At 35.9% G+C, this 14,397-nt stretch overlaps 1 protein-coding gene across 2 annotated transcripts in view; it reads right to left on the bottom strand.

Moving 5' to 3' along the window:
• The window catches only part of LOC111052336 (synaptojanin-1), a 66,263-nt gene continuing 51,866 nt past the window's right edge, over positions 1–14,397 (bottom strand). For both annotated transcript variants that reach the window (XM_022338981.2, XM_022338982.2), the window contains exons 16-21: positions 11,180–11,354; positions 8,168–8,352; positions 6,442–6,615; positions 4,398–4,545; positions 2,928–2,998; positions 1–1,518 (exon numbers count right to left, since the gene is read on the bottom strand). In XM_022338981.2, coding sequence (XP_022194673.1) covers positions 1,264–1,518; positions 2,928–2,998; positions 4,398–4,545; positions 6,442–6,615; positions 8,168–8,352; positions 11,180–11,354 — 1,008 coding nt within the window. In that variant the 3' untranslated portion in view covers positions 1–1,263. The remainder of the gene's footprint in view (positions 1,519–2,927; positions 2,999–4,397; positions 4,546–6,441; positions 6,616–8,167; positions 8,353–11,179; positions 11,355–14,397) is intronic.

Genomic DNA, 14,397 nt, shown 5'->3' with positions numbered 1-14,397 from the left:
AACGGGCATTAGTTTTTTTATTTTATGAGAGACATATTTTCAACCTAACATTTACTGGGAGTTGGATTATCAGTTAATATTGACACTAATAAATAAGATCAAAGATCATATTCACTAATCTGCCAGCTTGAAACATACGGTTCTGTACTTAAAAAGGACCGATAATAAAGCAGTTGTCATTAACACAAAATGATAATACTGCAGAGATAAATAAATGTATTCATAAATTTATGAGTGTATCAAGGTGAAATTCTTAAGCGGCGTCTCGAGACGCGTGGTTAGAGCTGCCGCGACTAGAGCACATAACCTATAAATTCATTAGATTAGTGGATTATTCCAATGAATAATCGAATCTAATGAACATATAGGCTATGTGCTCTAGCCGTCGCAGCTCTAACCACGCGTCTCGAGTCGCCGCTAAGGAACTGAACCTTTACCCTCGTATTTGATATAACTAGAACAATCACAAATTTTTATACAGTTAAAGCTGGTGAAATGCATCAAAATTTACCAAATCTATTCGAATATGTTAATGAATAAAGAAATAATTTTATAGTACCCCTTTTTCAAAACTTTTTATAAACTCTTATATAAAACATAACAGATAGTTTCGGCTTTCAAGACAATTTCAATTTTTTTCTCCAAAATGAATTATTTCCAGTAAAGAAACATTTACAAATGACCTTTCCAGAATGATTCATTTTGGAAAAATCTTGAAAATGGTTTGAAAGCCGAAACTAGTTGTGTTTTATGTAAAAAAGGTACTGTGAAATCATTTATTTTTCAATTACAATTCAAGTAGCCCTACTAAAATACTCCATTCGAATATGATAAATTGAACAAAAAAATCCGGGAGTGGAATGTATATTGCACAACTCCGATTACAAAAATTAAAGATTTCAAATAACAAAAACTCTCTAAACCTAGGACACAGAAAGAAGTTATCAACAAAAAAAAATAAAAATAATATGTTTTTAACATAATTAAAGAATAAGGATTGACGCGAGGATTCCTGAGTTCCTATTGTAGTTCTTCTACGATGAAAAACAAAGATAATGGATGCGTGGTAATTACACATCAAAAATTAATTATTTACAATAATTTACAAAAACAAATTCTAAGCCACCAATTGCATGAATCATCGAATGATTAGCTTATACTTAAAATAAAAAAATGACTTTAGTACTTCTGATACTATATGAATTTTTACATAAATTACGACTGTATATACAACTATATGTCATACTGCATAGAATTAAGAGCTCAGATCCCTCCTTGACGGGGTGGGATGGGAGGCGGTATGCCAGCGCGGGGCGGTACGGGAGGGGGAAGCCGCCTCAACACAGGCGGGAGTGGAGGTGGCAGCAGTGGTACATAGGGCGGCGGTGGTAAGGCGCAGGCTCCTTCTTCTTCTATCTCTTCATAAACCACATCTGAGTTGAGCTCTTCGACTTGTCTTTCACCCTCTAAATCCTGCAACCGAATTGGAAGCAGGTATGGTTCGACCGATTTTTGAGCCTGAAAATAAGAACATAATTTTATTTCCACTCAACATCAATTGAAAAATTAATTCAAAATATTATTCATATGAATAAGTTTTTGATGATATTCGTTCTCTCATGAATCATTAGTATTTGATACACAAAGTACTGCTTGTTTTGTACAAATTTCGAGTATTATTATCATCTATCTCTAACACTATACACAATAAAAATAGCATATACAATAATGATATGCATATGCTATGATGAGTTTCACGTTTCAGTCATTGGATTTCATAGAACAGCAAAGTTGTCACGTTTCCTTCCCCCCCCCTACCTTCTATATAGATAATTGTGATCCAAGTTATCCTGGAATATTTGATTTAATAATTAGGGTCCAGTCACACGAAGAAGTTTTCAGACGAGACGACAAGGCAGGAAGCTGTACGATTGGCTGATTGGATTGGCGTTCGGGAATTAGCCAAACGGAGAGCTTCCTGCTTCCTGCCCTGTCAACTCGTCTGAAAAACGCTTCATGTAGCTTTCATTATTAAAATTGAAAAAGATTCACCACTTGACATCATTTTATTGTTTGAATTCGCTGAGCGGTTCGCTGCATGGCGCGCTGCGTAGCGAATTGCACGGTTAGCTGCGCTGTTCCAGGCATGTGTGGACATACCTTAATGATGAATATCGAGAGAAGACCAATCGTTCCGATAGAACCTATCTATACACGGCACTGATAAAACGCCGTAACGATACACGATATTTATAAAACGCCACATCGATACACCAACCTGCATCATCCATCACTAATACACCACTCATCCACTGGCTAAATCTCAAGTCTGTCCTTAATTAATATACAATTATTAGCTAATTGACGGAAGTGTCAAAAAATTCCCGTATCTCGACAAAATTCCTGTACATTTCCCGCCCAAATGAAATTCACGTACAATTCCCGGTTTTCCCGCCGCGTGGACACCCTGAAATCTTTTGAATACTTTGAGTGAAATATATATCCAGTCAGTACAACTGTGTGAGGACTCAGGAACCAGGAGCGGATCACACACCATCGCAGCATAATATCGATTTGTTTTTACCTATCTGTCTCATTCATATATTAATTATTCCAATTTATCACCTGAAATCCTGTTTGTAACAAATTGGTATCATTAGCCTACGTCATAGTTTGGATTGAGGTAGGTGATTTTCCTATTTATTTCCTGAGTCTAAATGCTGGTTTGCTGAATTCGATATATAGATGTGTTTGAGCAGGGGTCTCCAACCTTTTCCATCCAAGGGTCACATTGTTAATTCTAGGGAAGCTTAGAGGGCCAATAACACGGATGTACGTGGTATTTGACTTGTGGGCCACAAACGACGGGGGATTTGGGGGTTTAAAATTCTTATATTTCCATTATGGAAATAGTTGACTATTATTACCTGCACTGGCAGTGGTTCATCAGTCACAGCCGATGTCGAAGCAATTGCTTCGCCTTCAGTTGCGTCGTCTTCTGAAAATAGCCAAGTTAATTATTTTAATATTTGAATAGAAATCACAGAGAAAAATAGAACAGAGGAAAGTAGTTAAGCCCTGAAAGAGCAAATAATTGAATGAAAACCTGTTGTTTTAAAAATTTACCACTTTCAAGTGGGAATATATCTAAACTGTTAGAAATATCACAAAACTCCACTTGAAAAAATTGTAGGCAATTTATAAAGCTTCATTTTTCAATAGTTAGTCACGTCGGTTGAACGCATTTTCGCCAAGATATAAGCGTGTAGGCGTTTTTCCGAAAATGCGTCACATATATGCATATCAAAAGCTAATCCAGTCGAGTTGAAACGTTGACCTCAATAATCAAAGTAATAAGACCACGAGGCCAACCACTTTCCTTCAAAACCTTCATGGCACAGTTTAGCATAGAGTAAAATTCAGTGAATGACAATTAATTAAGAGAAAACCATACTCTATCGAACATTTTAATAAATCAATTATGAAAAAGACATATGAATAAAATCAGAGCATATGCTTATGAGCATGAGTATGGAGCATAAGGTTTTGTTCATGAGCATTAGGTAGAAGCATAAGCATTTACTGATTTTTATATGAATGAGCTTTACCTTATACTCCTGCGTAATAAGCTTACCTAATGCTCCTGAACTCTAGAGCAAATGTACACGTATTGTATAGATTTTTCAGCTGAAAAAATCTGATTCCGAACAGCTGATTCGCCTTTGTGACCTTACTTTGTTTTCATAGCTCATGTAAGGGCTAAATATGCAAGTATAGACACCGCTTTTGTTTGGTCGTCTGATCTGTTCTCTATCCATGAATTGAGTTTTAGGGTTAGTTGAGTTCTTAATTTTGAAATAATAGCGTGAAAAAATGTCATCTCTATAATAATCTTCAGCATAATCTTTTAATCTCAATAGCCTTCTTATAATCGTCTACATTCTCATTTTAAATGCCTATTTCCTATTCCGTGATGGCTATCTTTATATCAGATAGGTATCTTTTGTATTTATTCTTTTGTAGGAATAATAGTGATATTATAATTATCATGGTTGAATCTGAAAAGAGTTTTATAGTTCTCAACTATTGGTTGTGATCGTATCTGGTATAGTTTCCTCTTACTCATACGAATTAGTTGAGCCATTTTACTATGAGCAAAAGGTGAAAAGCTGCTCCAAACTAGACTCACCTTTTTTGAAGCTTTTGCTTCAAAATTTGAGCAAATACTCTAGTTTATTCATACAATTTTGAACATAAACTTTTTTGATGAGCATGAACAAAAGGTTTTGCTCACGTTTATTCATAGAAAATGAAGCATATGCTCCACATTTTAGAAGTATAAGCAAATGCTCAACTTTATTCATATGGCCCATTGAGTTATTACGCATTTAACTTACCTTGTTGGTTGATGAATTCACAAATCCATAGTGGTCTCAAGTAGCTGTTCATTGCACCAGTTTTACTGCTGCAAATGTTGATTTGTTTGAGGTAGCGGTTATTCCACCTTGAAGCAGTATAGGACAAGTGCAGCGTCACACCGCACACCTGAAATCAGTAGATATTCACATATAGAACGTAGTGGACAGAATATGCTGTCTGGTATAGTTATTGTATTAGACCGCTCCTTAAAATTTTATATAATGATCTAATTTCATTACATTACATTTATTACATTCCTTAATCACAACATCAAATTAATGATTGAGAGAGAATCAACAGGATAAACCCAAAACTGTTCCTCTCCCTAATTTTGATAAAAATAGTCCAAATGAGGTTATGAAAACACTTTTATAAAGATCACAAAAATTTACAGTCCAAATGAACAATATACTAAAAATTTTGTATCTCGGTTGATCAGAAAGATGAAACAAATTATTATTACACTTGAAAATTAATGCATTAATAAATTGAAAAATATTAAAAAACTTGATAAATTTGAAGCCAGAAAAATTACAAAAACATTCACTATCAATATAACTTTCGTTCAAAATTCTACTTCAGAAGTTGTGTGCAGTTAGTGATGGTGATGTTTTCCAACTTAGTAAAGGTGTCATGAAGTACAGGAAATATTAAAAAAAGGGAAGGGCAAGAAGGTTAGGTTCAATACATCTTAGCAATTTTTCCTGTGAAAAGTTGAAGATTCTTTAGACAAGGTGGGGATGCTTTGATAAGCTGACGCACTTCACAGATTGGCATAGATAAGTGACTTTATCTGTGACTGCTACTCAGTCATTGATATCCGCATGACGGATATTTTTACAATGTAGCCAATGTAGTGCTTCTAGTTTGAAAATTCCCTATCAGGATTGTGGATTGTTTTTCACATCCAGCTGACTAATTGTCAGCTGTTGATATAGCACTGTCGAATTTTGAGAGCGGCGATGATTTTTGAACTGTTCTAGTAAGTTTCATATCATGTAAAATACGTCCTATCACTCTCTAAACCACATATTATATACCCTATGTTTTCAGGAGCAAACCCTTCTCACACAAACGCCTTGATAACTCTCTCTGGCCATTCCTTATTTTCCTCTTACTCCATTCCTGATCGAATGAAATTGATATTTGAAAAAAACAATTTTAATGTGTACTCAATCTGGATTCAAAATGTCTTCTTTTTTAATTAGTAAAACGAGTAAAGGTAATCCAAAGCTGACTCATGAGAAATATGATTATAGAAAGGGGGTGAAAGAGCAACAGGTGACATTACATGGCGCTGTCTTGACAAGGGTTGTAAAGCGCAACTGGTGACTGATAAGTCAGTAAAAAACATGGTCGATTCATAATAAAAGGGGCTAATAACAAGTAGCAGGAATGATTCGATTTCAAGTGCTTAATGTTCAACTCCAAATACCACAAATAAGGATAGAGATATACATAAGAAAAGTATCTTTGGAAGAAAGAAGCAAATAATTATCAGAAATCTAAACAATGAACAAAATGAAGGTATTAAGAAATTGACGCTGGAAAAAGAGAACCTATTAAAGGAGAATGAGGGATTGAGAATTCAATGGTATGCTACAATAGAAAGATCGATTTCGAACGATCCTGTGAACCGAACACTGAGCGAAAAATCAGAAAAGGTTCTTCTCAAACTGATAGAAACATGCAGTTAGTTATTGAGAAAATACACTTTTTCAAATATCGGACATCTGAATAAGGATGAAATCAGCAATGGGACGCACTAACCATACAGCTTGGAATTCGGTCAAGTAGATCTCTTGTTGAAGGAGAACACTAACCCCATGGACCAAATTATGGCATTGGGTGGCAAACTTCAAGAAGCGAGAAGGGAGATAATTATCCTTACGGGAAAAACTCAGGAAATGAAAAAGTGAGAGGTCAATTACATACAAACAACAGTTTTGCCTATTCACGATTATTGTTTGTGATTTAATAAAAACAATTTGTAATAAGTTTGTTATCAATAGAATGTTTTACCTTGACCAAGCGTTTCTTGCAAGCTGCCAAGACTGCTTGACCATCCCGGAGTGTCAGGAGCAGTTTATTGAAACCGACGTGTCTCACGAATAACACTTCTCCGAAAACGGAGAACTCATGCGCAACTGCGCTAACGTAATCGTCCGTGAAGCACTCTTCTTCAGAATAGAGAGCCTTTAAAAAATAAAAACATCAAAAAAACATATTTAAACTTTGAGCCAGTTTACACATTAGTATTTTACGATATCTTTACTACAGTCATGTGTCTCTTCACCTAACATCTCAATTGAACCAACAAATTTTATAAAATCAGCGCTTGATATAAGTCATGGCACAAGACACAAAGGCACAAGACCGGTTGAGCCTCGATTCCATTACCACAAATTCAGCGCTATAACATGACTTGAGATCGAATAACGGGAACTTGTAATAATGGAAACGTTATACAACATTTCAACTCGGCTGTTTCTCCGCAACATTTACGCCAGCGCAATGTGCTGCACAACAAGTATGCGGATTCGTATTTCGCAATTGATTACTCTTATCTCCTCTTAAATTCTAACTTTCTTATATATATATATAAAGATAAAAAGATACTGTCTACGGATTTGAATCCAGCAACCCCAAAAACTAAGTGCGTAATTTCCGAAATACCCTAAAATAAGTGGGTTTTGGTCACTTTTATATACTTTTATAGTGCTCAAGGTCTCTAGAGCAAGGTCTCATGTTATTTAGTTATAAATTTATTAAGTTAGAATGAAAAAATAGACAAAAATTTGTAAAAATCTCTCAACAAGCTAGCACAACTCGTCGTGTTGTTGTGATTGCAAATTGCCAAATTGGAAACTAGGCTTTAGTCGGTCTTTTGTAGCACGTTGCATGAGACATGAACTCCATGCTTGCGCACACCAAATTTTTAATAATAGCTTCAGTGTCAGCTGTGTCCAATCAAGCAATGATGTGTTGGTGTTGATAAGAGGCATTATATACAAGACATGCAAAAGTCTCCAATGCAAAAGAACTCCAATTATCCGAACTTCGACTATCCGAATCACTTTTAGAAAAAAATTGTCCAAAAGAGTCTAAGTACGCTATTATTCTTCCCCCCGCGAAGCCAGTGTTTGCGCGTTCGCTCTTTATTGTCCGCGAAGTCCGCAAAACAGCTTAAATTGACGGAGATGTTTAAAAAACAATTATTTTTATTTCTAAACTTGTACATGAGTAACTTTTATTTATATTTAAAACATGTGAAAATATCACGTTTCTTCCATTTAATTCAATAAAAAAATAGTGCAATATCAAAACGTAGCTTTTTTCTCTACAATGACAATTTGTTTAAAAAAACTCCAATTATCCGAATATTTGATTATCCGAATGGGTCCCGGTCCCCATTAATTCGGATAATTGGGGTTCTACTGTATGTTTGATTGAAATTCACATTGCATTGTGTTCCACGCACTTGTGTATCTGCCGCAATAATTGTACCTAAAGTACAAAAATCAAGCCTATGTGCTGCCGACACACATGAGCGTCCACTATTATATAGAAATCAACTATGATCACCTTGGATTACAATCAAACTTCATTGTATTGTGAAATTAAGATAATTTCTGACATCCGAATTGAGATAATTTCTGGCATTTCTGGTTGTTCCAGATCGATTCAGGAGCCGCATAGTTTAAAAATTAACGAATAGAAAAATAGATGAATAAATAAAAAGAGTTACGTGGATAATGATTGTGGCATCGGGTGGTCCAAGATCATCGATGACGTGAGCGAACACTTCGGATCGCTTCAGCTTGTCAATTTCCTGAATGTCGATTTCGATAATAGAAATGACAGGCCGATGGTCACTTTGCACCAGTTCGGCTCTTCCGTAGAACATACATCTACCTTGACTCCATCCAGCATCTGAAACATTTGAATTGATATGAATATGAGAGAAAGATTCATTCAAAGTACAAGCTTTTCCAAGCCAATATTTTGTAGAATCCAGGAGCTAGGTCCACTTCAATCATGCAAAAATCAATACAAACAGTATCTTCTGTTCTATCCTTCCTACGAGTATATGGTATCCTATTAAAATTGAATCCATTTAAAATTACCATAAGGCATCATTATTAAGAAGAGAAATGTGCAATGTGTTGAGAGGCGGCAGAATTCTATGAAAAGGATAAACAGAAACGCCATCTGTTTAGCATATGCAAAATTGGCATATGCCTGAAAACACAGGAGATATGGCAAAAAGATAGAATGCCCAGAAGAGTTGAGAATTCTTACAAAGTGAAAGTAAATGTTGGATCTGTGGCGAATCATATGATTGCCACTGCAACCTGTGATGTTTTCAACTAGCATAGTTTGTTTATCACTTTTTAACAGTTTTATTTTCATATTCATCCAGAGTTCAATTTTGTGATTCCAAACATTAAAATTATTTCATCATTCATTTAGTTCCATTTAATAAATTTCAACATAGGAAATCATCAAATTAAATTCCTATATTGGTGACCCCGACGATTGAAAAGCAAGAAATTTCACAAATATTTAGCGTTAGTATTTGAGTCATGATGGATGAACAAATTGCGGATCTGCGTGAACGTGATGTACAGTTTCAGCAGCCCATTCAAAACTACGAAGTACATCGGGTATCTATAAAGTTGCCACCATTTTGGTTGGACAAACCTCGTTTATGATTCCTTCAGGCAGAATCCCAGTTCATACTGTCCAACATCGTAAACGAGATAACCAAATTCCATCATGTGGTGTCTCAATTGGACCAATGCACGGCAGCCGAAGTTGAGGACGTTATTGCGAACCCTCCTCCGCTCAATCCATACACGTTCATCAGTACAGAGGAGCTGTACAAGACAATTTGTTGCGTCAATTATGGCTTCCTCACCTTCCGCCAAACGTTCAAACTATTCTCGCATCGCAACCGGAGTTGGCGCTTGACAAACAAGCCGAACTGGCTGACAAGGTTAGTGAGATTATACCATACACATCTACTTTTTCAGTCAATGCAGCAGTTCATGGAAAATGTACGGAGAATGAGTTACTAAAGGCGATTGCCGACTTACAAAAGCAAGTCGCTGAATTATCTGCTTCTCAATCACGTCAATATCGTTTTCGTTCACGCAGCTCTAACCGCAACACTAAAAATGTAAACAAATCAACTGCACGTGAAAAGGCGCACCAATCAGAAGAGGGCCTATACTGGTACCATGACAATTTTCAAGAAAAAGCTAAGAAATGTGCCAAACCGTGCAGCTGGTCGGAAAACAACCAAAGCAATCAGTAACGGCGGCAACTGATTGCTGCTTGTCTGCATCTAATAGCCGTCTTATTGTCACTGATAAAAATTCTAAAATTATCTAGTTGATACAGGCTCTGACTTATGCTGTTTTCCTCGGCGTCAATTACAACGATGTTCTCCTGTGAATTACGAATTAAGTGCCGCAAATGGAAGCAAAATCAAAACTTATGGGTTCCTAATCCGGAGTCTTGACTTGGGACTCCTACGCAATTTCTTATGGAGATTTGTAGTAGCTGACGTTGACGTACCAATTATTGGTTCTGATTTTGTTTCTCATTATCACCTCTTATACCAGATTGTCGCACCGCGTCATATGATTGATGCTTAGAGCTGCTGGCTTAACTGTTGACCTGTCACAGAGCAGCATTACAACCATCCAACTGCAGTCTGCTTATTCTTCAAAACCACAAGACAATAATCTTGACATCTCGGACAGTTTTATTTAAAGCTTGAGAGAATTCATGTCGCATTTACGCCCCATTCCAGCAACAAGACATGGTCAACCAGGTCTTTGTGTTTAAGGAACTGTCCACATGTAGCAACGTCTTTTTGCGAGAAGGACCAATCTTAAGGGCACTTCAGCCACCTTACACTGTTCCCCATGAGGTGGTGGACAGAGAAGATAAAACCTTCATATTAAGGATTAATGGTAAAACCGCTAAGGTTTCCATTGACCGGGTGAAGCCAGCATACATCCTTCAAGACGACTCACCTCAGCCTTCCCACCCTGCTCCAGGAAAAAAGTGAGCTTCAAAATTTCGGATGGCCAAATCGTCTGCCCGGGGGGGTAATGAGGCGAATCATATGATTGCCACTGCCACCTGTGATGTTTTCAACTAGCATAGTTTATTTATCACTTGTAACAGTTTTATTTTCTTATTCATCCAGAGTTCAATTTTTGTGATTCCAAACATAAAAATTATTTCATCATTCATTTAGTTCCATTTAATAAATTTCAACATAGGAAATCATCAAATTAAATTCCTATAAATCTATACTTAGCCTTATACCTTATCTATACTTAATTTTTATTTCAAAACACAAAAAATTACTTGGCTAGTAATCAACTAAACCTCACGGAGAATTCGTCTCCAAATGATCATCTTCAATTGATTCATTGTTAATAAATTTATAATAAAATAAAGCTTATAAATTTCAAAAAATGTATGAAGTTTCAAGAATAGATTAGCCCTTCTACCCTAATATTTAATACTAACAAGGTTTTTTTTTCATTCTAAATTGTGTAAAAGAATAACTTACTCAGAGTAACATTACTTGAAATAATACAGGAGCTTTATAGTTTATTTGGGCACGTCTTCAAGCAGTTGATTTCTAATAAATTAGACAATGCAAACCTGTATGATCTGTATAGAATAGGGAATAGCTTATGTTGGATTAATTCACAAAGAATCGATAGATTCTTACCACGTTCGTAAAACTGCTTCTTCCTCCTCCATAGAACTCTGTCGGTCCATGCGGGCGATCTCTGCTTGTCGCTAGTATCATAGTCCACACAGAATAGATCGTACTTATAAGTTGGGTCGAAGTCAATAGGGCCCTCCAGAAAATTTGAGAACACCTTCCAAGCTCGTTGCTCCTTCTGTCAAATGATAGAATATAAAATCGTGATAAAATAATTTCAACTGAAATGTTTGTGCTTTACAAAAAACTGATAAATTGTTATTCCCACAGAATTTCTGTAAGGCAGAGTGTCTCCTACCAATAAAGGTAATTAGAATTAGAATTATTATTATTGAATTTCATTGATAGAATAGTTGACAATCATGCAACTATGCATCACCTGATTAACATTGGTTTGCTATTTTTGTCTGTCATTAGACAAAGTAGATAGTTCTATCCATTTCCAACCCGAACCGTTGATAAAAAGTTAGTAGGCTATTCAGAAAATATTCTAATAAACTAACAAAATATCTTATCTCAATCATAAAATTTACTGCTAAATCATGAGCAATAAATTTTCTTGATGAATAGAATATGTTTGAGATACAATTGTAAATTCGAAACGAATCAACAATAAATTAATATTAGATCAGATATACCGTGATAACTTGAATTATAGATATTCACGATAGAAGGCGGTGGAAACGGAAAAGTGACAACAATGCGTTTTTATAATTTTTACTGACTCATAACGTGAATGTCAGTATATGTATAATTTTCCTACTTACATTCTACTTATTCCCACATTTTTTGATGTACATTGTAATTTTGCTTGTCCATTATGAACTGTGATGTTTAAGGGTAACCGTCCACTGGAACCGTATTCAACGGATCCGTTTGGCCGTTGGATCGGACGAATCTGCCGACCGTTAGTTCGGCCGAATATGGTCGTCCATTGGAACCGTTTACGTCAGTCTAGTTGCCAATTATTGAATTAACTACTATCATAGCCACCAAAATTTTTCATCAACAATGATTATATTGAGATTTTTAAAATGAATAAACAAATATTCACTAAATTAGTTATTCATTATCAAGCAATGTTTGTTGACAGATTCCTTTGAACATGACAATGATGATATGTTTTACCTCGTATATCCCACAATGGAACATATATATATGCTCTTGAACCAAACTTATCAAGAAAGTATCATTGTCCATAGCCATAGTTACAACTTTATAAAACAGAACAACTTCGAAAAAAACACAAGACTGTGAACTCGTTGGGACGAGGTCGGTAGTTTTCGGCCGATGCTATTTCGGACGAGTTCGGTAGTTTTCGGCCGATGCTATTTTGGACGAGTTCGGTAGTTTTCGGCCGATGCTATTTTGGACGAGTTCGGTAGTTTTCGGCCGATGCTATTTCGGACGAGGTCGGTAGTTTTCGGCCGATGCTATTTCGGACGAGTTCGGTAGTTTTCGGCCGATGCTATTTCGGACGAGTTCGGTAGTTTTCGGCCGATGCTATTTCGGACAAGTTCGGTAGTTTTCGGCTGATGCTATTTCGGACAAGTTCGGTAGTTTTCGGCCGATGCTATTTCGGACGAGTTCGGTAGTTATCGGCCGATGCTATTTCGGACGAGTTCGGTAGTTTTCGGCCGATGCTATTCGGACGAGTTCGGTAGTTTTCGGCCGATGCTATTTCGGACGAGTTCGGTAGTTTTCGGCCGATGCTATTTCGGACGAGTTCGGTAGTTTTTCGGCCGATGCTATTTGAAACTCGATGTCGTCACGTCCCAGGGTGGTCGACAGATTGGGGGGGAGGGGGGTAAGTTGTAAAAAACGCGCGCTTATAAAATCGCCTGTCCTGCAGTTACTATTCATAGTACAGCTTTGACTTTTTTCTCAATATTATGTACTTATAACTGGCTTTCAATGTGGTCCTCTACATTTTTGCGATAAACCGCAAAGTTTTTCCGCAAAAAAATAAAATATCTAGAAAAATGTATTTTTTTATTATGGACTTTTTGTTATTTCTTGAATATTCAAGTCGTTAGCCGACTTAGAGGAAAAAGTTCCCAATAAACGTTGTAGGCCGTTTCTTCCTGAATTCAATGATATTTATAGTTTGGGGGTTACGATCATAGATGCGGCGGTGGGAGGGGGATAAGTAGCACTGTAACGCTGCGAAGCGGTCCTCCCCCATGATTAATGCGCGTAGTGGCCGTCTATCGCATCGCTCCTACTATTCTATGCATTCAAACTATGTATTTCAGAAACGCTATCTTATGTATTTTCGGTCGCTGAACACGATTTTTCAACTCTCAAGCCTCAATAATTGATATTTCTCATCATAATATACAAATTATGGTCAAATTACAAACTTCATCTCATTATCATTATTTATGATTACATTGTAATGATAAACCATCTTGTTTCTTGTTTGGAATCCTATTTGTGTTTCTCAGTCGATAAAAAACTAATATCTCATAAAGAGAGAATAATTATTCGATTTAGTTCAATGATCACTTTGGGTTTTCGAAAGTCAAGAAATGGAGTAAGTTTAACAAATAATATAGGCTACCCCATATAGAGCACCGTGTAACAGGAGTAAAATATTTTCTCAATATAAATTTACAATTGAAGCACGAATATCTTATTTATTCATTTATTTATTCCAAGAAAACATAGGCTCACAGACAAACTCCAGTACGAGCCTTAATGACATAGATGATAGTTTAACATTACAATTAACATACAAAAAAGAAAACAAAAAAAATAATATCGCACTTTATAAAATCACGATTCAGTATATAACTAATAAGATTAGAAGAGAACGATTTTTTGGTTAGATTCCGGAAAGTTAGTAAAGGGGTATAGGATGAAAGATACATATAGAAAGAAGAAACATTTGAAGAAAGAAGAGTTAGTAGAGCTCAAAAATAATAATTTATTCATTAATTGAGCAGCATAATCTTCCACAAGATCTCTTGAATTAGTAGCGGTCATAGAAGGGATCAAGGCATGGGTTTAGTCTATTGTACAATCTCATTGTTCTATTTAGGTAGGAATTGAAATGGTGAGCGGTTCTGACAAACGGTATTTGAAATAGCATATTAAGTCTTGGTCTTTTGCATAGAACATGAAAATTTAACAAATTGATTAAATCTGGCATGAATATATTATTATTTAGAATTTCATATAATAACATTAATGCTCTAATGGACTTTCTGGTTTTCAAT

The sequence above is a fragment of the Nilaparvata lugens genome, chromosome X (assembly GCF_014356525.2).
Source record: "Nilaparvata lugens isolate BPH chromosome X, ASM1435652v1, whole genome shotgun sequence".
NCBI classification, from domain to species: domain Eukaryota; kingdom Metazoa; phylum Arthropoda; class Insecta; order Hemiptera; family Delphacidae; genus Nilaparvata; species Nilaparvata lugens.
The sequence above is the reverse complement of the archived record's forward strand: the minus strand, read 5'-3'. Positions and strand labels throughout refer to the sequence as shown.